A 26,699-nucleotide genomic window follows, 5' to 3' on the forward strand; every position below is an offset into this window, starting at 1 on the left:
CTAACCCCCTGTCGCAATCTTTAGTTCCACAGGCCCAATTCCAGGATTGACCTTGGGATTGTGTCCTCATTAGTTGTGAAAAGGCTATGTTGCAGATTTGCATTCTAGGTCGCTAAGGAGCAGATTACTTTATAGCTAGTACATCCATTTTGGCAAATGAAGCATCCAAAGTCGGGAGCTCAGGATGCAGTATGGCAGTGGGCTTCTTCCATTAAAGGTTGAACATGTTTAACTTTGAAGATATTGCTTGTGAGACCTTATTAATAGCTTCTATCTGTTAGATTTTAAATGTTATTTCTGTAATGCACAGACTCAAAATGTCCCATTTGCAATGCTCATACTCTATTCAGTGTTAGGTTAGCATTCATGGTGCCATCTTTCTTGGCGCCATCTTGTTCTGTAACTGAGATCGAACTCCTGTCTCATAACTCTTGCCTCAGCAGAAAGGCTGTCATTGCACCTCCAGCTTTTACTTCTCAAGGTTGAAGTTTTGCTGCACTAATGAATGTATTATCTATTGTTGCATACCTTTGCTGTTAGACTTGTTCCCACATCTTAGAATGGTAAGCACCGGCCGAACGGCAGTGGGGTCGAGATAGCATGTACCCAGCCCTGTGCCACCACTCATCCTTCTTTGCTTCCTTTGTTCACCGAAGCCTGTTTCGGAATTTTTCAGACTGGGCGTATTCTTTGAGAATTGGGAATGTATAATATCTGATTTTATATTGGGGGAGTTGGTCCCTCACCAGTCATCTCAGGATACTGGTCAGACTGGGCTCAGCTGCAGAGCATTTCTAATAAACTGTTCTGTTTGTATTCTCTACTGTCTGACTGACTCTTCATTATTGGGAAGGCATAGAGGTGGTCGTAAGTGACCAGCGTGACCCTAATCCCTCCATTTCCTTCATTTGGCACCCGAACAGGTACTCCATTGGGTGTCCCAACCTCGCTCGAAACCGGGTGTGGAGGATGGGGCCGCGTCAGGTTGGACAGGTGGATCTGGGATCCCCACACAACCAAGCTTAGTTCTCGCAGCTGTCCGGCCTGTCTGATCGGGCAGTGCCTCCTCTAGTGGTCATCCCGGCTGGGGTCCTGAAAGGCGAAACCCTTCGAATTGGCCATTTGGTCTGAAGAGTCGGCAGTGGAGAATAACTTTGTTCTACATGTGTGCACCAGGTGAGTTTGTCCTGATTCTTGCTAAATGAGGCACTGTCTTGAATACATTTGGTTATGGTCTAAGACCATTTCTTGGTTTGATTGTGAACTTGATAGGTCCGCTGACCACTTTGGAGATACATGGTGTCTGAGGACCCTCTGCCAGGCGACTTGGTGCATGTGGCATTTTCTTGAAAACACCTGGGGTTTGACTAATGTTTGGGGCTTGTGATTTTGAGTCTGATTTGAAAGTTGGTGCAGTCTGAGGATTGGCTTTGGTTTTTGAGCGTTCTATACAGTCCAAGGGCGGACCTGTGGGAAGAAATTGGTAAGTGACTAGTCGGGTACAAGTAGCAAATTTGTTGCTCTTTATTCTTGAAGATGGGCTGTCTTAGCAAGTTCTGCTGTTTGAGGTGCCTTTGTTGTTCCGCTGATGCTTGATTGGAAGAGAGGCAGCCTGCGCCTCTGGAAGGGACCCCAAACTTCGATATGTATGTGAAGCACAGCCTTGGCCCCATAATGTTTAGTACATTATGGCGCAAATATACGAGGGAAAACTCTGAGTTACAGTGACCTTTGACAGGTATTTTTGATGCACAGAAATTGAACTTCTTGCAAAATAAATTGTTTGCAAAAAGAAGTAGGCAGTCGATGTTTGACTATCTCCAAGTATGGCAAAAGGAAGCTAAGCAAAGACGAATTAAAGCGTAGAAGGAGGCCCGGAGACGGAAGACACAGACAGTAACTCAAAAGGCTATAGCGTACGAGAGAGAGAGGATAGAGAAGGGTATAGAGTGTGCTGACCGGAAGTTTAGATTGCAATGCGATAAGTCTTATGTTGCACGAGAGGAAGGTGATCCCGTTGTGGAGGATCTGTTAGATGAATGGCCACCACCTCATTATGGCCTGTAGAGGATATAAACAGCTGCCATTTCAACCCAGCACCTCGCCTCCCATGTCCCTGCCTCGGCTGCTTCAGATGGAGTACCCCTTATTTCCTCTTCGGCTCCATCGGCCGAGACAGCAGCCACTATGGGCTGATCTGCTGTGCCTGTAGCCCCAAGCTCTTCTCTATCTCTGTCTCTTACACCCACCACACAGACATTGGTGTCTCTAGTTCCCGTAACACCCACGAGTGTGTCCTCCCCTCACTCCCTCTCCTCGCCCTTGTGAGCAGGGACACCGGTGCGGGGACTGGATGATGGGGATAGGGAAACTGCTAAGGAAAGAATGGGGTGAGTGTTGATTTGGTCTCATGTGAGTGATGCAGAGAAGGAAATGGTGGCTGACCAAGACTCCCATTGGGCCCAGAGTCTGATTTACAGTGTGGAGGATGTATGGGGTGTACTGAAAGATTTTAAGGCGTTCGTGCAAAAGCATGCCCTCAAGCATATGTAGGCAACTCTGATCGGCCTGTGGAAGCAGTGTTTTAATGGTGTTGCCCCCCAAATTATTTATGACATTCGGACAGCATTTATGCAGCTAGCATGACCCCTAATGATGTTTTTAGTAATGATACCACGTTGGTTGGATACCGAGGCAGGTTGATCCAAAAGAACCCGACTGTAGTGTCTCAATTCCCGATGAGGGAGGTACATCTCATCTACCACCCTGAAATACCAGAGCTTCGAAATGGGAAGGACCGTGTTGTCAGACAGCGAGTAGAGGCCAGTTTCCAGGAACAGTGGGTTTATACTCCTTAGAAAAGGATTGAGGTTTTGTCTCTTAAGACTCAGCGGCCTGACCGTAGGAGAAATATGACTGCTTATTACAAAGAGTTGACAGAGGCTGCGGCGTCGACGGTGATGACGTTGGTGAACATTGAGATGTTTTTCAGTTTGCTGGTGCCAGTTGACATTTGGCGGCAGGTGCACACGCAGGATCACGTAGGTGAGTTGGGTAGCACCTGGGATGAGATCAGGGCATGGGATAAAGATAGGAGGCCTGGAGAGAAGCCTAAGGCTGAGATACTAGCTTTGCCAGGCTGCATTATTACCTATATGCACTCCTTGATTCCACCTAGAGAGTAGATTGGGATAAGTTAACTGCATGTCGCCAGAAGACAGATAGAAGTGTATCGACTTCTTCACCAGGTTTGAAGTGGTGTTTTGGGATTTTAGTGGACAGGATTTGTCGATGGAGGGAGGTGTCCGGCTGTTTCTTAACAGGTTTGTTAAGAACCTGCTTCCCGAGATTGCGACTAGGTTACAGGCTTCGGAGAGCACTTGGACTACCTCCTTTCCATTGGTAATATTAAGCATGGCACAGTATTATGAGCACAGAGAGAACTAAGAGAAGGAGAAGGTAGAGAAGAAAAATAAGGAGCTGAAAACAAAGGTGTTGATGCAACAGGGTTCCTGGGGAAACGGTAGAGGACGTGGCATTGGTCCGGCCCGGCAGCTGCCCCGCCCTGGTAGGAATACTACACCGGTGGGACCGAACCAGTTCACATATTGTAAGGAGGAGGGGCACTGGCGTAGTAAGTGTCCGTCGACGTTGCAAAGGGTTGAGGCTTCGAGGGGATGGGGGCCCAGAGGACGGGGCCGGGGAGCAGGCGGCTATGGCCTAGAAGTGAGGAGCAGCCAGGTCAGTCTGAGCAGAACTATTTTGATGATCTGAGGGGGTGACAGTATTACCATGATGATTATGATTTGGACAAAGTGATGGGACTTATCCACGGCTAGGACAGCCAAGGGCAGGGTGAGGGATCAGTTCAGATACCTGTTAATCAGCGGGGACCTTATGTTACTGGTGATCTGCAGGGATCAGCGAAAAAATTCTTGGTGGACACAGGTGGAATAAATAGCTCTGTTTCTCATTCACTGGTTCAAGGGGCAGCCCTGTCTGGCCAAAATAACATTTAGGTTGGCTTCTCAGGTATATCGGTATACTCCCTCTTACTTCCCTCAGATAATGTCCTATTGCAGTATGTGGACGACCTCCTAATAGCTTCGAATGCTGAAAATGGTTGCAAGGATGCAACGGTTAAAGTATTGTTACATTTGGCCCATCATGGACATGAATTGTCCCTTTCTAAATTTCAATATTGTTGACTGGAGGTCACCTACTTAGGTCACCTACTGTCGAAGAAGGGAAGGAGACTACCTCCTGAGCGCATCGCTACTATAACTAAAATGTCCATCCCTAAGATGTAACAGGATGTGCAAACCTTTATAGGTATTACTTCGTATTGCTGCCACTGGATCCATAACTTCGCTTTACTAACGAAGCCCCTTCTGCACCTAACCACTAAAGATGTGGATGAACCCCTGCCTTGGACGCATGATTGTCAGCATGCTTTTGAGCAACTAAAAATATCGCTTTGCTCTGCACCTGTGCTTGGTACTCCAGACTATCTGAAGCTGTTTGTGTTGTACGTACAAGAATCAGCTGTCTGCATGCTCCCTGTCTTAACACAAGCCTTTGGAGGTAAGCAAAGGCTGTGTGCCTATTTCTCTGCTCTGCTTGACAATGTCACCAGAGCCCTCCCGAGCTGTCTAAGAGAGGCCGCAGCCTGGCCATTTCTACCCCACAATCGGCAAGGCTCGTCCTTGATACTGATCTCACAGTCATTGTCCTGTATGCTGTTGACACACTCTTGAACAGAGCAAAGACGCAGCACCTTACCAGTGCATGTCTGACTGGCTATGAGCTGACCCTGTTTGCACCATATGTCACTATTAAAAGATGTGCCACCCTGAACACAGCCACGTTACTACCCCTCCCTTCTGAGAGTGAGGAGACGGATGTGCATGATTGTATCTTGTGCACTGAAGAAGAGATAAAGGGACGGGTAGACCTTACTGATATTGCCCTATCTGAACCGCAAGGGGAGCTATTTGTCGATGGCTCTTGTTTTAAATTAACAGATGGCACAACAGCGGCCTATGCTATCACCACCTTACACACTGTAGTTGAGACATCACGAGTTCCCTATCAATCTGCACAAGCTGCAGAGTTGGTGGCCCTTCTTCATGCCTGCGAGTTAAGTGAGGGGCAGGCTGTCAATATATATACTGACAGCCAGAACGCGTTTGGAGTAGCTCATAATTTTGGGCGGCTCTGGGAAGAGAGGGGGTTCCTAATGTCCCATGGAATGAGAAAACAGAACGGCCCACTAATACGTAGCGCTCACAAGGCAATCACGGATGATGTTGGGAGGGGGAACGCATTGGCAGATCAGATAGCGAAGGAGACAGCACGGCCAAAAATGAAAAGGATGTTTGTGGCAGGTCCTGCTAGATGGGTGCACGAGTGTGCGATGTTTGAGGATACACTGGAAAATGTCAAGGAGATTCAGAGTGAGGCAAAAATTGAGGAGTTGGCAATATGGCAAGAGAGCATGGCTAATTTGGATGAGGATGGGTGCCGGATTGACAAGTCTGGAAAGCAGAGGTGGATGCTACCGGATGCATATGTCCTCCCTGTGGTTACCATGGTACACGGCCTAGTCCACATTAGTGCGAAAGGGATTTGCAAGCTGCTAGACCCCGTATGGCAAAATGACAATATCCCCAAAGTCGCTGCTCAGCTGGTGAAGTACTGCATGATCTGTCTGATGCACAATCTTGGGAAGGGTACCCCCACCCCTGTTGGCAGTTTTGCACTGCCTTCCTTCCCTTTTGAGGTTCTCCAGATGGATTTCATCGAAATGGAACAAGTAAAAAACTTGAAATACGTGTTAGTGGTTGTCTGTGCATTCAGTAAATGGATTGAGGCCCACCCCACTAAAGAGAACACCGCCATGGCGATGGCAAAAGTACTCTTGAAAGAGTTCTTCCCGCATTTTGATTCGCCCCGTTTGATTTGGAGTGACAATGGCAGCCACTTCAATGCCAAGGTCATCCAGTTGGTGTGCGACGGGTTGGACATTAGACAAACGTTTCATGCGGCGAACCACCCCCATTCAGCAGGTTTGGTTGAGAAGGCAATGATACTCTCAAGCTGAAAATGGCAAAGATCAAAGAGAGCACAGGATTGCAGTGGCCATGCGCTTTACCCCTAGCACTAATGTCTTCAAGAGTCACAGCCCACTCTAGAAAAGGATTATCCCCGTATGAGGTCATGTTTGGCTGCCTGGCAAATATTTGAGGGCTTCCGGTGACCTAGAATACCCCTTGCTGATAGACTACCTCTATGAATTGACTAAAAATGTGCGTTCTAATCCCCAACAGATCGCTGAAACATTTCATCCAAATCCAGAGGGTCTGGGTCACAAGATACGGCCAGGTGATTGGAGATTGTTTCGAAATTTCCAGCGGAAGAGTGGCTTGGGGCCACACTGGAAGGGACCTCTGCAGGTCCTTCCGGCCACCAGGTCAGCGATAAAGGTTGACTGTCGGAACAATTGGATACATAGTACCCATGGTAAGAGGGTACCCCTCCCACTGCCCTATTACCAGTGGGTCACAGACGAGACTGGGGATTGTGAGACGGAGCAGGTACCACGGTTCATTCTCTTCTTGGACGCCCAGCTCACGTGGGCACCAACGGAGGAAGAGAGCCATGCGGTGCTGAATGCGACGATGCCACCTGAAAATAAGGCCAGCCTGTTGACCCACCTGTGGTTGCGTCATACCCAGTTGAGCCTCCATCCCCCGACCTGCCTGAGTCCGACCCTTTGTCCCCTGGTCCCCTTGAGGCTGACCCTCTGTTCTCTGACCTTGCTGTGCCTGGAGTGTTGAGGTACAATTTGCATCCCCGTGAGAGGAGCAGTGCACCAAAGGGAAAGTCAGTTTAGTAGGAATGGACTGCATAGCTGAAAAATATGGCAAACGTTCCCTGCCCGTGGTACCAACAATAGCTTAGGGAAAGGGAGATTGGTGCATTGCTAGGACAGTCAACAAACAGGGCGAACAGACTGTGTTTCTGAAGAGAAAATACCTTGCCCTGCAACGTGGGATGTGGATCCAACGCAGACGAATGGCTCCACCGCCGGTGCCAAACAGTGCCTACGCTTTACAAACAATATATTGTCTTATTTTCTTGCTTTTATTCCAGCTTGGTTCTAAGTGTAAGTCTTTTCCGCTGCTTTAAGAGAATGTATCCCTCTGGTCGCCCCATTCAGGAGGAGGAACTGCCTTTCGCAGCTCCGCTCTTCTGAGAGGGACGGGCCTGTCTGGTCCTCCTTGTCTGTGAAAAGTAAAGCTGTGTTCATAGTAATTATTCTGATTTCTTTAACAGTAATACTTGGGGTGAAGTATTTTCTCGAGGAGAAATATCATGTGCTACTTTGATTGGTACTACGCCTGTTCCCCCTGAACATATCTTTGTTACTCTGGAAGTCTTATAAAGATAATGTGTTCATTCAGACTTTGCATCAAACTCATACTGCTTATAATACGACAAAATGCTGGGTATGTATGTTGTTACCCTCAGTAACTCATAAAAGTGAGAGCTTGTTATACATGCCATTGCCCCATGTTAGTAGCTGTGAGGGGTGGTTTGCATTGCTTAGCATGGTCTGTTCATTTCACCAGGTTGATCCATTGGAGCAAAAAAGTACCAGTTCTCGTACCCTGACACAAACTGTACGTTTCCAGCATACAGTACCCCCCAGTGCTCCCACAGGTCAAGAGCCATTTAGGCAGGTTGTTCTTGAGTTCTTGCATGCGTGTGTACAAGGGAGTGAGGAAGGGAAATTGGTCCCAGTAGGGAGGGGACAATTTTGTACAGTTCAATGCATCAGAATACTACCAGTCTTTTCAGACCCGCAATGTCACTGAAGATAAGCCAATACCCTTGTCAGTGGTGGATGTCACAGCTCCCTTCTGTGACCAGGGGGCTGCGAAAATAGAGATGGAGGAGAGCAGGTGCAACACTACTTATAGCTTGAGAGCAACAAATAGTTCACCCATGATTCCCGCCATCTAATGTCTATCTTGTTTGTGGAGCTCATGGTTATGTTTGGCTTCCAGAAGGGTGCTCGGGAAAGTGTTACCTTTCTTACCTCTTGCCACCCGTGTATATAGCCCCTCCCAATTACCATAAGGATCATCGCCTACAGCGTAGTAATGCCCATGTACTTCGGATTAAGAGAATGATTAGCACAGATGACATAGATCAGACAGACACCACACTGCAGCACTTCATCGAATCCCATGAAAGGCATCATACCAATTTGGGGCCCTATGGCTAATAGGCCTAACATTAGATGGCTCACCAGGGTGGTGAAAAGAATCATTAATATAACAGCAGGAATTTTAACAATTATCACAGTAGAGGTTCAGGCTACAAGACTTGTTGCCCTTCAAAATCGGATGGTTTTAGACGTCGCCCTTGCTTATCGGAATGGGGCCTGCCGCGTCATCGGCAGTGGCTGCTGTGTGCATATCCCTGACCACGCCCCCACTGTGTATGATGCTAAACAGAAACTGCATTAAATAGCCTCATATATACACAAGGAGAACGGTACATGGTCATTCATGGGATGGCTCTGTTTTTTTTTGCCACTTGGGGTTGTAGGATTCTTATTTTTCTGGTTGCCATAGCAGGTATCATTTTGACATGCTGTCTATGCATACACTGCCTCCCTGCCTGTTGTACCTACTGCGTATCACTGCTCAAGCCACGCCCAAAGACCCCGAGGCGTGATTCTAATGCCAAGGAATGATGATGCAGGGTATTCAGGACTTGATGGGCATAGTTGAGGGTATTTTTGAATATTGATTAAATGTGTTTTACATGTAAGAATATTAGTTTCAACTAACAGTCCATATGTTAGCAATGGTGGTCTTTGTGAGAATGTTGTTTTCCCTTTTCCCCGCTTTAGAATTGTAAAGACCCTTACCTGATGGCACCAATAAAGCTAAGCATGAATGCTAAAAGGAGAGTCTGTAAATTTGAAATGTTATTTCTGTAAGGCACAGACTCGAAATGTCCCCTTTGCAATGCTCATACTCTATCCTGTGTTAGGTCAGCATTCTTGGTGCCATCTTGTTCTTTAACTGAGATCGAGCTCCTGTCTCATAATGCTTGCCTTAGCAGAAAGGTTACTGTTGCGCCTCCAGCTTGTACTTCTCAAAGTTGAAGCTTCTCTGCACTAATGAATGTTTAGATAGACTTGTTCCCACATCTTAGAATGGTAGGCACCGGCCGAACGGCCTTGGGATCGAGATAGCATGTACCTAGCCCGGTGCCACTACTCATCCTTCTTTGCTTACTTTGTTCACCGTAGCCTGAGCTGGAATTTTCAAGACTGGACGTATTGAGAATTGGGAATGTATAATATTTGATTTTATGATGGGGAGAGTTAGTCCCTCAGCAGTCATCTTAGGAGACTGATCAGACTGGGCTCCACTGCAGTGTATTTCTAATAAACTTTTTTGTTTGTATTCTCTACTTTCTGACCGACTATTCATTATAGGGAAGGCATAGTGGTGGTCGTGAGTGACCCAGCTGACCCTAATCGGGTAACTTCCTTCATGTCTTACATGCATTTTAAATTTTGGCAGCAACAGTTCAATGCTGGTGTTTTGGGTGTGGTTTGTGGCAATGATGAAGCAAGCACCTAGAACCTAATGCATCCTCGTTATTGGCAGGAGGCAGTAGAAGAAGAGGTAGTGCAGTGATTAGCTAAGGGTGATCTCATTACTTCCGTCCTCTTTCTCTCTTTCTTGTTTCAGTACTTACAACTCATGTTCCTACCCTGAGGTTGTTAGGTCAACAGCATCTCATAGTTTTTGGTAGTCAACACAGGAGGAGTTAAGAGCCTTATTTAGAGTTTGGTGGATGGTATACTCTGTCAAATGCAGTGAATATCATATGCCACAGGCTGCACTTGTAATATAGTGATATAGTGGACACATCCACCACGATTATGGTGGACGATCCCATCTGCCTAACTCTAAATAAAGCCCTAACCCTTAAATAACCATTTTATGGAAATTCTTCCAAGAAACACTGGTATCATTAGATTGTTTGACAGCCAGGGGCATGCCTCAATATTGTAACTATTTGGACTTGGCAAAAAAATGGGGTAATGATATTGCTGCTACATAATCACTTTTTTGTGACAATAAACTCATGCCTCAATTATAAGATTGGCACTCCGCCAGCAATGGCAGGATCGGCCATAGTGGGCATTGGCATTTGCCCAGCAGCCCGAGCAGTTGGGGGTCCTCCTCCGATGCGAAGATGTGTAGTCCTGTTTTATCTTCCTTTGCTGCGGGGGCAGGCTCCAGGCTCACCACAGCATGCAGGGCCTTCCTATGGTCCGCAATAATTTGTACCAGGTTGGGGGAACTGTGCAAAGTTACTTGGACCAAAGGCTTTCTGTCTGACTGAGCCCTCCCCTTGCATCAGCGCCTGCTCTGGGACTGTCAGGCACGGTGGAAGTGGTCAGCACTGGACATCTCGGGTTCTTTAGGATGTTGCTCAGTCCAGTCCCACACCTCCGCTGAGTCAGTGAAGAAAAGGGTGGTGCCCTCTGAGATTACCTTACGGTTTGCTGGGAACAGCAGTGAATATTGTACTCCCCCTTTGACGAAGGCGGTGTATTCAGGGAACAGCAAGATATATTTATCTTGCACCTGCAAGGGACCCGCTCATCGGCAGCGTGAAGCACCACGTCTCTGTCCTTGAAGTGAAGGGGGGAGAAGGGGGGAACCCAGAGGTGGGTGCCATGCAGGCCCGGTGCAACCTTTCAAGGGAATAAAAGGGTGTAAAGTCTGAGGATGGGGTGCATATTTTGAACCAAGCCTCTAGGTAGGCAATGGGTGTTGACCCCTCAATTCCCTCCGACAGCCCGATAATACGAATATTGCTCCTCCAGGAGCGCCCTTCTAAGTCATTCGGTCTAGTCTCCAACTGTGTTACATAACCTTGCAGATTACGGATTGCAGCCTGATGATCCTTCATGAGTCGCAGTAAGGCAGAAAGGGTTTTCTCGCCGTCAGTGACTCTATCCGCAAGCTTGCAGTGGTCATCCTGAAGGAAGTTCAGGTTGGTGTCTAGTGCTCAAAATCTATCCTCCATGGGGACCCTGGAGTGTTCGATTGCTGGCAACACTTTGTCCAATTTGTCAGATGTGGAGAGTGTCGGCTCTCCCTCCTCCTCCCCTCATATGGCATGGTGGGACAGAGAGACCCTCCACGTGGGGGCCGACATCTGGATCCCCGTGGCTGAATGCAATCTGCCCATAGTGCAGAGGGTAGACACACCCCTGGCAGAGGCTCTGGGGGGACACTCATGTCTACCCAAGCGGTCATAGCAACTCAGATGTCTGCTGAGTCAGCCACAATCAGGCTGTGGAAATCTACTGCAGTCCCCCTTCTCCTTGGAGTGACCACTCACACCGTGAAGAGCCCCGCTTTCAAGTCAAACATGGCCCCTACTCCACACGGCCCGTGCCCAGCCCCACAAGATGAGAGGAACACTGGGCAAAGGTAGGGGGGTCATAGGGCCCAGGTCCTCTGGGGACACCCCTGCACCTCGATTATGGCACCGACCCTGGGGCTGGGGAAGGCCACCACCAGTGCTCCAGCAGATGCCCGCACTCTGCAGGGTGCTAAGTAGGCAGAATACAGGGAAGTGTTGAGAAAGGCAGGGAGATGCATGGCTCCAATACCTCCAGGCAACAGCCCCTCTGCACCCCGACCAGGGTGCCGATTCAGGGGCCAAATGTCACATAGGGCTCGGGCTCAATGACTCAGCGGTCAAGATCCGGGAGAACAACGGGAGCGGGCCAGGAAAGAAGGGCCCCAGCGGCTGTCCTTTTCCAGAGCCTCAAAGATGGCACCGACTCAGGGGCCAGGAGGTGGGCACAGACCTCCAGCCCACTGCCCAGCTGTGTCGCTGCACTCCTCACCTAGATTGGCGCAGTGCACAGTGTCACACAGTTGTGTTCCTGCAGATCGGTTGGCCGGTCGTTACTGCTGTTGTTGTGGGCCCCACAGACAGCGCTGAGGGCAGGAGAAGCAGGCTCCAGATCCCACAGCGCAGTGGCACCCGTCAGGACTGCCCCTGGAAGAGCCCCACACATTGCAGGGTCTGCCCAGAGCCCCTGGTAGTCAAGTAGGCCCTGATCAGGGTGGAAAGGGGAGACCATGAGCCCAAAAGCCTTCAGTCCAGTAGCCAGATTCAATCCTGAGCCGCACCCCAATCATTCGCTGAAACATGGCCCGAGACGTGATCACTGCCCTCAGCCCCATTGACCTCCTTCATCTCCCTATGGGTCAACTGCTGCTGCATCTTAATTGTGGTGCTGAAACAGGAACCAGGACAGGAGCGCAGCTGCCAGCCCCCAGAACCGTTTCCACCTCCCGGAGGCCAACAGAGCACCGACACCAGGATCAGCACCGCCCCGCTTCTGTGATTGCGGGGCAGGTGCCGCAGGGCTCCTTGAGGCCACCAGGACTCATCTGAGTAGCCGGCGCAAGTTCCGTCCCCTGTTGCAGGTACAACTTATTGGGGGAATGCTCTGACAGGTGGGGGTTTCCCCTGCAACTCTGCACAGGACCCCTTCTGGGGGGTTGGGCCCGTCTCTCCATCCTGGGAAGAGCGTTCCACACTCACATGAACCAGCAGGGGCTGGACGCTGCCATGTTGCAGGCGGACATGTGGCGCCAGGACTCAGGGCTCCTGCAGCATTCCATGATCCCCATAGTGTCATAACGTCCCCATGGGGTGCCGCTGGCGAGGATTGGTGCCAATGGTCAGGCTCGGCTGTAGAGCTCTAGAGAGCCACGTCCGCCATCTTTGTTTGCTCAGCCATGCCCCCGTGAGTACCCCATCTTATTCAGAAACTATTGATTGGTAGTGTACTGTCTCTAACACGTAAACACAACCGTTTCCTAAAAGGGATGAAATCTTGTCTAGAGAAGGCTTGAACAAGGAAACGTGTTTGTAACCCACAACTCTATTGGTGCAGTTCCCCTGGTTAGTTTTCCTGATCAAGGTCAATCAAAAAAGGGCCACCTCACATCGGGTGGGTGTATATCCGGATGTCAATGGAATACACCTTCTTTGTTAAAATACCCCTCACACACCAAAAGGGCCCTTGGTGTCATGCTACATCATCGGGGTCTTCCCGTCCCGCTGCGGGGCGGGGCAGTGCTGCAACAAGCGGATACGCCGGAGCACCTTTAGATGGAAGTGCTATGTGTTTTGGAGTGAGTGTCAGTGGGGTCAGGAGTGAAATATAAGTGAAATGTTAAAAAATACCTGGCCTAGTGAAAAAAAGAATTTTATTAAGCACTGGCTGGTATTATTAAAAGAAAAGTGAAGCGGAGAGATGGAGCTAGTTAATGGGCTCCCTCTCCTATGTGGGTCAACATGTTTCGAGGCACAGGGCCTCTTCGTCAGGACCTTAGGGGAGATCCCCCTGTCACTCACTAGTGTTTTCTCCACAAAGGTAGAAAGGTGTATATACAAAAAAGTGAAAAAAAGCTATGTGTGTAAATACTATTAATAATTACAGCACTTTTATGCTACCACACTGATAATGTAGTATGCCTGCAAGATAAGAAAACCTGATTAATAATAGCGCCGATCCCAGTATGCGCTTAACTCTAAGTTACCTGTAAGGGAAAAGAGACATACACACACAGATATACCGGTATGCATAGAGGGATCTAGCATGAATAGTGAAATGATATGAAGAATATCTTCAAACATACATAGTCACACAATCAGAGTAGGAGAGGGGGGGGGGCAAAGTGAATAGCCACGGAAAAAAGGAATTCAGATACATACTTTTCAATGGAGGAATTAATGCCTCATGAGCCAGCTTTAGACAGAAGGGTATGATGGGGTCCCAACTGCAAGGGGAAAAGATAGGGTGTACATTTTAAGTTCTGTCCTATTAGTAGTGACCCTAGGTACAGGTATTGCTAGGATACACAAGTTGGTCCTGTTTGATCCGGCTACGCCGTACTTACTGAGCCCCTCGCACGCTTGTGCTTCCTCCTTTGTCTGCTGCTTCCGTGGTTCTGAGGGAGGACGGGAGCGGCGAGTATTTATATACTCCATAGATTGAATAATTGATCAATTAGCTCTGGAGTAGCCCGCCGAAATTACAAGGGCCGAAAAAGGTGGTAAGGCGGGCGGCCATGTTGGAAGGTCCGGCACCCGCTCGTTAGTATGCACAGCCGATCTTGGTTGTGGTCGATGCGGAGATCAGTGCATAGTTATAGACTGGAGACCCTTGTAGTTGCAAGCCTTGGGTACTGAGGGAAGGTTTGGACTTGCTTAGCGTTCGGTGGAGAAGTCCGACGCGTGTGCCGAGTGCTCCGCGCATGCGCCGGTCTCCTCGCGCCGTGCGCATGCGCGTCGGAATGACACTATCGCCCTGTGTGTGCGCATGCGCACAGGTGTCTCCACGCGACTCAGTGCCTGGGAATAGACAAACTCGGGGGCATACAGTAGCTTAAATAAAGTGGCTCAATATAGGACGCAATACAGGTTTTTTGGCTGCATCCATGGTCTGGAGGTTAATGTAATAAAAACTAAAAAATTCAGTGTCAGTTTATTCAAGGCTGGGGAGAGGCTGATAGTCAAATCATGTAGCTACTGGCTATGAGTTGTCATTATACAGGAAGTGCAGTACTGTATAGGACATACATTATAAAAAAATTAAAAAAAATTAAAAAAAGTAAGTATGAACCAGTTGAGGAAGAGACAGCAGTGGAGCCATACAACTGTTATCAGGCGATTGTTCATGAGGGCTATGGTATGAGTTGTCATTATATAGGAAGTACAGTGCTGTATAGGACTTACATTTTAAAAGGAAGTATGAACCAGTTGAGGAGGAGACAGCAGTGGAGCCACACAACTGTTATCAGGGACTTATTCATGAGTGTTATGGTAGTCAGTTACTCTGTCCAACACAGCTGGCCCTAGGTATTCAAATGCGCCCATGGAATGTCGTCATTCAAGCCTGTGCGATGGGTCCCCAAACGGTACACGTATTACGTTCATCTTCCAGCAGTTTCCTGTATTCCCTGTCATAATTACTGTAGGATTGTACAACCGTGGCCCCACCCTTATCGGCTGGTTTGATCACTATAGTCTGGTTACTTGCAAGTTCTTGTAGTGCTGTTTGTTCTTGCCTGGAGGTATTCCAAAAGGAGATCTTGTCACCAGTGGGCAACTTATCAAGATCATCCATTACTGCTTTTTCGAAGGTCAGCAGTTCAACAGGGATGGTTGAGTCTAGTGGGGTAAAAGTGGGAACAGCGAGCTTTTACTAATTGTAACAGCCGCAATGTGGTGTACCTAATCACATGTCCTTGCCATTTGGAGTATGTGGAAATGACCAGCAGACCCGTGAAGATCCGAATGGGTGAACACCGTAGCAACGTCCGCTGTAATAAGACTACCACGAAAATGTCAACCCACTTTGCTACTGTTGGACACAGTGTCCATGACCTGAAATGGACCGTCATAGAAGCCTTTCCCAACGATAGAGACCTTCTATCGAAAGAGCAACGCTGGGTGTACCGTTTGGGGACCCATCGCACAGGCTTGAATGACGACATTCCATGGGCGCATTTGAATACCTAGGGCCAGCTGTGTTGGACAGAGTAACTGACTACCATAACACTCATGAATAAGTCCCTGATAACAGTTGTGTGGCTCCACTGCTGTCTCCTCCTCAACTGGTTCATACTTCCTTTTAAAATGTAAGTCCTATACAGCACTGTACTTCCTATATAATGACAACTCATACCATAGCCCTCATGAACAATCGCCTGATAACAGTTATATGGCTCCACTGCTGTCTCTTCCTCAACTGGTTCATACTTACTTTTTTTAATTTTTTTAATTTTTTTATAATGTATGTCCTATACAGTACTGCACTTCCTGTATAATGACAACTCATAGCCAGTAGCTACATGATTTGACTATCAGCCTCTCCCCAGCCTTGAATAAACTGACACTGAATTTTTTAGTTTTTATTACATTAACCTCCAGACCATGGATGCAGCCAAAAAACCTGTATTGCGTCCTATATTGAGCCACTTTATTTAAGCTACTGTATGCCCCCGAGTTTGTCTATTCCCAGGCACTGAGTCGCGTGGAGACACCTGTGCGCATGCGCACACACAGGGCGATAGTGTCATTCCGACGCGCATGCGCACGGCGCGAGGAGACCGGCGCATGAGCGGAGCACTCGGCACACGCGTCGGACTTCTCCACCGAACGCTAAGCAAGTCCAAACCTTCCCTCAGTACCCAAGGCTTGCAACTACAAGGGTCTCCAGTCTATAACTATGCACCGATCTCCGCATCGACCACAACCAAGATCGGCTGTGCATACTAACGAGCGGGTGCCGGACCTTCCAACATGGCCGCCCGCCTTACCACCTTTTTCGGCCCTTGTAATTTCGGCGGGCTACTCCAGAGCTAATTGATCAATTATTCAATCTATGGAGTATATAAATACTCGCCGCTCCCGTCCTCCCTCAGAACCACGGAAGCAGCAGACAAAGGAGGAAGCACAAGCGTGCGAGGGGCTCAGTAAGTACGGCGTAGCCGGATCAAACAGGACCAACTTGTGTATCCTAGCAATACCTGTACCTAGGGTCACTACTAATAGGACAGAACTTAAAATGTACACCCTATCTTTTCCCCTTGCAGTTGGGACCCCATCATACCCTTCTGTCTAAAGCTGGCTCATGAGGCATTTTAATTCCTCCATTGAAAAGTATGTATCTGAATTCCTTTTTTCCGTGGCTATTCACTTTGCCCCCCCCCCTCACCTACTCTGATTGTGTGACTATGTATGTTTGAAGATATTCTTCATATCATTTCACTATTCATGTTAGATCCCTCTATGCATACCGGTATATCTGTGTGTGTATGTCTCTTTTCCCTTACAGGTAACTTAGAGTTAAGCGCATACTGGGATCGGCGCTATTATTAATCAGGTTTTCTTATCTTGCAGGCATACTACATTATCAGTGTGGTAGCATAAAAGTGCTGTAATTATTAATAGTATTTACACACATAGCTTTTTTTCACTTTTTTGTATATACACCTTTCTACCTTTGTGGAGAAAACACTAGTGAGTGACAGGGGGATCTCCCCTAAGGTCCTGACGAAGAGGCCCTGTGCCTCGAAACATGTTGACCCACATAGGAGAGGGAGCCCATTAACTAGCTCCATCTCTCCGCTTCACTTTTCTTTTAATAATACCAGCCAGTGCTTAATAAAATTCTTTTTTTCACTAGGCCAGGTATTTTTTAACATTTCACTTATATTTCACTCCTGACCCCACTGACACTCACTCCAAAACACATAGCACTTCCATCTAAAGGTGCTCCGGCGTATCCGCTTGTTGCAGCACTGCCCCGCCCCGCAGCGGGACGGGAAGACCCCGATGATGAAGCATGACACCAAGGGCCCTTTTGGTGTGTGAGGGGTATTTTAACAAAGAAGGTGTATTCCATTGACATCCGGATATACACCCACCCGATGTGAGGTGGCCCTTTTTTGATTGACCTTAATCCCTGTTAAGAGGAGGACGTGCCCACCTTGGTGCCCATCGGCACCACCTCTTCACTCCCCCCTTTTGATTTCTTAGTTTTCCTGATCTCCTCTTCCCAAAGCAAGAATTTCCGTTTTTCTTTTAATGTAGACCTAGCAATGGTGGGCGTAAACTCTGGTGGATCCCAGAGAGTGGCCAGGTTTAGTTTAGAAAGCATTTCCTTAATGTCTCTAAGCCATCTTTCTAGAATTATTAGTAAGGTCTACAATCTGTGCCAGTACAGCAAAGGCCACATTTTACAAATCTAGGCAATTGGACGTATGCCTGCATCTATTAGTTGTGGGAGACAAGGGGTAGTCTGGGGAAGGTTCAGCAAAGCTCTTACAAATGTATTTGGCTTTTTACTGTTTCCTGGCCCCAGACATAAGCCACAAGAAGATTGAAAACAAGGCATCTATTCACTCAGTGTGTTTTCAAAAGTACCAGCAAGTTGCCTGTCATTGCAAAAAATTACATGTGATTAAGGAATCCTGTGTTAAAAAACTCCATTGCCGCATAGATCTAGTGTACTCTGCTATCTGTGTATGGATGAGATGAATGTTTGATGACACAAGTGTTAAGACATATGTTGAACATGATTGTTGTTATTTAAGTCAAATGGATAAGCATTGCATATGTACATCAATATAGTAATGACACTGGACAGAATCATGTGTTTTCAAAAATATTTTTTACTTTGTTGATCATTAATAAAACTATGTTTTGTATTCACCCTAAATGAATAATTTTGCAAGCCCCTTATCTTTAAAGACTTGAGTTGCCATAGGTTATTGTACATTCGTATTCCAGAGAGTGGCCAAGTTTATTTAGAGAGAATTTCTTTTATGTATCTAAGTCATGGGATTTTTTAGAAATATTAAGGCACATAAGGTCTGTCAAAGAGGTTCATTAAGGTGTCAATTATTCAGTTTACCCAAATTTGTGCCAGCACAGCAAAGGCCACATTTAACAAATCACGGCAATTGGAAGTATGCCTATGTCTGTTAGCTGTGGGAGGCAAGGGGTACTCTGGGGAAGGTTCATCAAAGCTCTTACAAATGTATTTTCCACCAAAGAAAGGCTTTTTACTGTTTCTTGGCCCCAGAGATCCACACCAGATAAGGCTGAACCCTTGGCTTTATATTAATATAGGCATTTGGTACTAGCCATTAGAGAGAATATGGTCATTCTTCTCAAAGGAATTTTGGAAACATTGGTAAGGAATGTAACATTTTATAATACACATTGCCCCTGCAGGATTTAAAAACAACATTGATATTTTTGTGGATTTTCACACGTTATGTGCTGGGGCTTCAGAACAAACTTGAAATTGATATAATAGCATGTGCTATTAAGTGGCACTATTTCTGATTCTGTTGGAGTGGCTTCTTTGCAGGACATTGTACATTAGTCACACATTCAATATGGTCTGGAGCTTGCAGGAGTTCTTGCATCCTTTGGATGCTAGAACTCCATTTCTTGTAAAATTATTTCAAGGTTACTAACTTATTGCCAGAGGTTTAGACCTGATGACTTCCAGCACGGATGTATCTCATTTGAGAACTGCACCATGTGGTGTGTTAACAACTATTTTATTTTTATTTCGAATGCAGGAGATTACTAATGAAATAATAAACAGATTGTAATATTACCAACTGCTTGGTGTGGTGACAAACTTAGCTCTATATTCTGAGACCTATACAAGTGTGTGGCCTACAACAAGCATGTACCATGAGCAAACTGAAAAGGCGTCTTTGGTCCACAGTCAGGGAGCAGCGTCTTTCTGAAGATGGAATTAAAAACATTTAATGAGCTCATCATTTAACAGAAGGGATATTTTTAAGAATTTCCAACAAAGGGTCGTCATCTTGAAAATATTTTGCAAAAACTGGTTCCAAAGTGCTTTGGAATTAAATATGCAGAAGAAGTTTTTTGGTTGTCAAATCATTAATTCCTCTTTTTTTTAAAGTGGCTTCTAAATAATGCAGCGGCGGCAGGCACAGGTAAGCGTTGTGAGGGGGGGGGCGTGGTGGGAAGGGGCAGAAGTCGACAGATGATGGAATAGGTATATTTAAATGAATTAATAATACTTATTCCGTCGACTTCCCCCACTATGCCCCGTTCCACTCCACTACCCCAAGGCCACCACGCTTACCTGTGCGGGCCGCCACTGAAACAGTGTCAAATCCACTAAAACATGTTTGTTATACACGTTTGGGGTTTGACCAATATGTTCCATATGCACAATTCATCACTCTGTTTTCTTCCATTGGCTCTAAGGATAGCTCCGCTCCACTTTTTGAGGTGTTATCCCCGCCTCCAGGGGTTGACCTGTTGACCTGTTAACCTCCCAACCCAAAGTTGGGGTTTGGTTGCGATCAGTGGTGGAAGTGGGCGGCATCAGCAGGGCACGGCATGCCCCTACTTCTGTAATTCCAAAGATTCCGTTCCCCTACTTTTTTATTTTGAAAATGCATCCCAGGACGCAAGAAACTGCCATCGCCTATAAATAAAGCTTGGCGTTCCTGGCGTTCGTGATGGCGGGGCGGCAGAGAAGTAACAGGACTCAACCTATTATTCTTGACCAGAAAAGACAAAGACAGTGTCCACTTCTGCTCTGCCGCTTCAGCTGCCACCCCACCCACACTCTTTCCTTCTTCCCTTTCTTTATGCCTAACAGTTCTTCTCTTACTGAAAACCATGACTTCAAGACAGGGTTCTCACTCTTTTCTCTCCTTTCTTTTATTTGCTCCCTCTGTGAAATGGATCCAAAAAAGAAAAACACTTTTGCAGGAAATGTCGGATTTTTTTGACTTTTAATTCCAAAGTGCAGCCTCAGTAATAAAAGGTTAAAAATATGAAAACCAACTAAATAAAGTAAGACAGAGTGGTAGCAAACTGGCCAGATCGATTTTATTCACACCCAAACACATTAGCACCACTTTTAGAGAGTTTGCCATTGAAGCGCTAGTTTAGTTTTCTTGTCTTTGTTTTCCCTGGGCTTGCAACTAGTGCACCAATCCTGGAGGTACTGCAATGTGTGGATTGGAAAGCAAAATGTGGACTGCAACTCTGCGTCCAGGGATGTGGTCTTTTTACCATACTGCTTACGTTTTGTAAGGATATATGCAATGGACATTGAAATGGGCCCAGACAGGGCCTTGTAGCCATGTCCTTAACTTTTCAGGCAAGGGTACTCACTGATTTCTGAATAGTGAGTTTAAAAGTGTTAAGGTAACCATGTTGTTCCTGCTTACATTTGACATGGTTACTAAATTTTGCATTTCCTATAAGTGTTTGCTTTTTCCAGGATGTTGTTACTTTTTTTTTGTAGGCCGCATATTGCTCTTGTCTAGTGGATAATTTAAATTGAGCCGTATCCAGGTGTTTATAGCTAACAACATTTAGGTTGTAGTTAAAGACAGTGTGAGTTTTTCTCACTGGGGCAGTATGGTGTTCAGTGGGGGAGAGGATGTGGCACTATGGCAGAGCTGCTTAATTTGGAACTGGAGAACCAGGTTCGGCCTTAACCCCTTCAGTGCTCGAGATGTCCCCCAGCCGTCATGTATCACGGTGGGCGGATGTGCACGATGGCAGGGGGCCCTCATAATCCCGTACGCTGTTTAAAACTCCCGCACAGAGTGAAAATTCACGCAGCATGCAAGGGGTTAATGACCAGTCCACCAGACCACTCTCTTGAGAGAGCACAATCCCATGCTAGACCTTAGAAGGCTTTGCAAGACCATAAAAGCCCTGGTGTCTTAGCACCAGCAGGTGGACCCTAGCATGACAAGTGTAGGTTAACCTTCAAGGCATGTCCACCCCAATCCATACTGAACTTCACCTTCAGTCTTGCGGGCAGGCCTATGAAGCAGCACACCCCAGAACAACAGTGACTCTGTCATTGAGGTCACAGAACCCTTGAGAAGGGCCAGCTCTAGGGGGGGTGCAACCAGTGTGACCGCACCGGGTGCTGACTTTGGATGGAGGCATTATGTTTGCAAGTATATTATGGTTTTAAAAGCACTTGCTGCCTCCTTCCTGGCCTCCAGCAATTTTCAGCAACAATAAAAATGTCATGATGACTCTGGTTATTAATATTCTTCCTACAGAGAGATTGGAATTTTATCTAGTGGAAGTTTTGACTCATGGAAAGGTAGCTCAGAGGGTTAATGTGCTTGCTGCAAAGAACATGTACCATGCAGAATACAAAGTGCACATAATGTAAATAGGTCAGTGGGCTACTGCTTTTGTCAGAGAGATCCTTTTGTTACTTGCAGTTTATAAGTTAAAATCCTTACATAGAACAGTGACCTATTAACTGTCATCTAAGAGCTGCATACAAACTGCAAGGTATGAATTAGTGCATTACGTTTTCCCCCAGTCTTTGATTATCCTAATGTTGCTAAAAGTGTTCTTTTGGACAGATATCAATTCTGATTATTAAAGAGAACCCCCAACCATGGTATTACGTTTTAAATTCTCTGTTTGCATTTCTGCAGACCAATCACTATTAAACTATACGGCCTACTAGTATGGTTGTCATGTGACTCCTACACCTTGTAGTCCTTAGTCTTTTGTAACATTTTCTATACAGTGATTTACACACATATTTATTGTCTCTGTGTAATGTGTGTGGTGTAAAGTGCTCTGACACCCTACAATGGTATGAGTGGCGCTGTAAATCAAATTAAATGCATCTGAGAGAGAGTGTGGTTATGGAGACTTGAGGGGCACTGTTAAAGGTTGGTATTGAGGGAATCCATGGCAGATGTGGTCATTGGAGGGCACTAACAAACATTAATGCTCAGGGCACCACCAGTGCTAAGGCCGACACTGCCCTTGAGGCCAGTCTGCCTCACCAATAGGTACCTCCATTGACCTTGTTTCAGCAGTAGTAGCTGCAACTCACCTGGGATTGGCAATGCAGGATTTGCACGCACACCAAACTAAGTTCGCAAACTTCACAGTCTCTCTGCTTCATTCACAAGTACTTTTAACATGTGCTGCCTGCTGTGGGGCCACTGGAACTAATTATGCAGCAAAGGAGGAGAGAATTATGCGGCAGTGTTGATTAAATTATGCATTAAAGAAAAGGGCTGCAGCGTAATGCAGTATATTTTCTGATATTTTATTATTTTGACATGTGTACACATGCTAACGGTCTCTGGAAAGATTGTGGCCTATTAGTACCAGGGTAACATACAAATGCAGCAGTGAGAAAGGGGATCAGTCAACCTTTGCAATAGGCCATCCACTCTGCAGCAACACGTCACATTTTTTATTAACTTTTGATACATTTGACCTACAAACTATTTATTAGTTTAAATGGTCAGATCATGCAGCAGATCTTGCATTATGAGGCAAATATAACAGAGCCATAATTATATAGAAAACATTTGCAAACTAGGATATTTTGCCATTCATATTTGAACTGCTGTTGTGGAAAAAGGGAGAAGTGCTGATGACAGAAACTCCATGGCTCAGAGACAAATGTCTTGTGCTTCCTCGTTTTATCGTATTTGGGACATTCTGTGATTAGAAGCATATCCCATTTTGTGAATGTATTTTAATGTCAACAACTCATAATAACCTCAAATAACCATGTGTATCCATTGGTTGATTAAACTGGGCAGTGAAATGCCAAACAGATACTAATAATGGAGATGTTTGCACATTCTGGCCACACCTCTGGCTCCGCCCACTGATTCAATCCTTGGGTTATTCCCACCCTCTGATTCTCCACCCATAGTTCCCTTTTTTCTGTCTTTTCGACCACTGGTTGCAATCCTGTACCCATCCGAGAGTTCAACGCACCCATGCAAGTTGCCAGCTTTGGGCAAGGCACCAGGTGCAATATGGAGCAATGTCGGTCTTTGTGCTGAGGAATATTGACCTTCTTGTCATTTTGGCAGTGCTGCCTCTCGGCTTGTCAGTGAGGCACTCTGTGGCATTAATGATGTCCAGGCACAGTGAAGTGTGTGTTAAATGTTATAATACACACACTTTCCCAGCTTGTCTTTTCACCTAATATCACAGTACCTTTAACAATTATTATAAAACATCGTCTATTAATTTCAAAACCTTATGGTGGGGAGAAATCCAAGAAGCCATCGTGAATGTCTGTCAGGTGTGTGCCTTATCCACACCAGTCCTCCACCTCTGGTATCTCACTGCATTGGGGGCTTAATAGTTTTAAATTTCATTGACAATCAGTTACATGGCACTTACAGGTTTCAGTAGCTCAAATTATCATGCCCTGACCTAATGCAGCATGGTCATTGTAGTAATTCATTGTAGAAAATATCTTCACTTCCTTCAAGTGCACCTTACAGAACATATTTCGCTCTGGACGGTCTCCTTAGAGGAGTGTGGATATAACTGGATCGTAAATGTTAGACCTGGGTACTGTTGACGCTTTCCTTCAACCCAGAGGCAAACAACCTCTGGTAGGTAAGTAGAACTCTTACAGGGGTAATCATTCACGCCACACTCAGTCATGATTTGGGCTGCTCTCGGAAGAGCTGGGGCAGAGAAAGCCACTTTAGGTTTGCTGCTCAGTTCTAAAAGGCTGACAGTTCCAAGTCACAAGAACAGGGTACACTGACAGGGTAGTAGCTACCAGGCGTGTGGTGCCGAGGCCCACGAATGTAAGGCCCCCACGAGACCTTATAGACTCTAGGAGGTAAACCTATGAAATTAATGACCCCTATTGTCCTCTCTTGGGCAGGCACCTTTGGTGCACCACTGCTCAGGGACCCGGGATTACCCTTGCCCGGCCCTTAAGGCTTTAAGCGGTTCCAGCCTGTCACAAATGTACTAATTTCCCCTTAAGCCTGCACAGACCCGTAGATGCCACAAACCTGCATGTTTTCCGGAGGTGGGACCTGTGGCGTGGGGCCAGGAGGAGGCGCGGAGGCGGTGGTCGCCATCAGTACCACCGCCGTCAGCAAACCCACGAGCGAGGAGGCCTTCATCTCGATGAACACTGTCTCCAGTGGAGGGAGCGCGCGCAGCCCGACCGGGCGAGGGGGTGAACGACGATTGGACCAGCGGGTCCGAAGTTCAGATCCCAGCTCCGACCGCCTCTCGGAGGTGAACAGCACTGGGGTCTCTGTAAGGGGCATTGTGTAACCACCGAGGCGGGTTTGTTTTCCACAGAGCTATACCGCATTCTTCCAGGTATGGGTCGATAATAATTTTAACTCTTGAGTGCCACACAAAAAAGACGAACTGATAACCTTAACCTGTGCGTCACTAACCGAATTGTTTTTGAATAGCGGACTAGGAATATACATATCTATAGTGTACATCCCATAGACTTCAGAAGCCTGAAAACCCGAGCTCGTCCTGCTGGGATTTGAACCGGTGACCTTAACTACTACACTGAGCTGTTCATCACACGCTGAACACACAGAGCTACATCACTGTTGGCATAGCCCTCAACTGCCTGCTTTTGGAACTGCAGATTTGTTTCTCTTAATATTTATTAAAAATAACAACCATATCAGAGTCGGTACTAAAATAAAATAGGCTGGGCCCAGTTTGCTGGAATTGGAGGCAATCACACCACAGCATTTCCCTTACCAGGACCTCATACTTAGATTTCAATCTACAGGAAGTCAAGTGTGGCCTTTTGTCTTTACCAAGGGTATCTGCTAACACATTGTCAAACATCGATGGTTCAACTACAGATGTGTTTCTGTTAATATTTATTCAAAATAACAACCATATAAGAGTTGTACTAAAAAATGACCTGGGCTCAGTTTGCTGGAATTGGAGGCCATCCCACCACAGTAGTTCTCTTACCAGGACCTCATACTTAGATTTCACAGCAAGTCAAGTGTGGCCTTCCCTCTTTACAAAGGGTATCTGCTGTTTTTAGGTTGAGCCTGCGGCAGCCTGCATACACTGCTCGCTCTGCGAGACTGCCGTAGTAGAGTATGGGAGAGAAGCTGCTCTCACTCCTCCCATATTTTTCATTGGCTTGTGTCATTGTCTTTCATAAATCCTGCCTTCTGATTTGTTAATAGGCTTGTTAGTCCCTCCTTAGTACGGCCTTGTCTTCATTTGTACCCTCCCATGGCCACTGACTCTTTTTCTTCAGTTGTTACACGGGACCTGTTATTCAGTCTGTAAGCACTATTTACTTTATTGGGTTTCTCTTACTGCAGGCCGGACATGCGCTGCTTCAGCTGAAACCGCTTGTGTTTTTTAAGCAGGACGGCCGCCCCGTAAAACGGGTGCCTGCCTTCAATCATTTTAACCGGGCATTATCTTTTGACTGTTTCAAACCCTCCTCCACCTCCAAGTAAAATGGATTTAGAAAGGATTAGCAAATTAAGTCGTGAGTTTCAGGTACACATAATCCTGTGCTAATGGGCTGAAGCTGACAACAGCACATCTGTGGTACATGTCATCTGCACTAAAGCCACCTAATGGGTTGTTTTAAAAAGCCTGCTTTATTAACAACAACACAACCACCAATACCACCATCACCATTATCACCACCACCACCAATACCACCACCGTCAACACCACTTCCACCAATACCACCACCACTACCAATACCACCACCACCAATACAATCAACACTGCCAACACCACCACCAATACCACCACCACCAATACAATCAACATTGCCAACACCAACACCAATACCACCACCAACACCACCAATATATCCAACAATACCCCTACCACCACCATCACAAATACCACCACAAATACCACTACCACCACCATCACCAATACCACCACCAATACCACCACCCCAATGCCACCCTCACCAATACCACCACCTACACCACCAATACCACCACCGCCATTACCTCCACCACCATAACCACCAACAATACCACCACGACCACCACCAATACCACCACAACCAATACTACCACCAACAATACCACCACCACCAATACTATCACCAATACCAACACCACCCACACCACCATCAATACCACCACCACCCATACCAATACCACTGCCAATGCCAATACAATCACCAATACCACCACCAGTGCCACCACCACCACTAGTACCACCACCACCAATACCACCAACACCAATACCAC

The 26,699-nt window shown here is 46.6% G+C and overlaps 1 protein-coding gene across 2 annotated transcripts in view; it reads right to left on the reverse strand.

Moving 5' to 3' along the window:
• The window catches only part of LOC144783943 (uncharacterized), a 282,927-nt gene extending 258,230 nt beyond the window's left edge, over nt 1–24,697 (reverse strand). The window contains exon 1 of one of the 2 annotated variants that reach the window (XM_078662674.1): nt 24,486–24,697. In XM_078662674.1, the coding sequence (XP_078518800.1) occupies nt 24,486–24,599 (114 nt within the window). In that variant the 5' untranslated portion in view covers nt 24,600–24,697. The remainder of the gene's footprint in view (nt 1–24,485) is intronic. The other variant, XM_078662675.1, reaches the window with a different exon arrangement.
• Nucleotides 24,698–26,699: the final 2,002 nt, after the last annotated feature.

Source organism: Lissotriton helveticus, chromosome 10, assembly GCF_964261635.1.
Source record: "Lissotriton helveticus chromosome 10, aLisHel1.1, whole genome shotgun sequence".
Lineage (NCBI taxonomy): Eukaryota > Metazoa > Chordata > Amphibia > Caudata > Salamandridae > Lissotriton > Lissotriton helveticus.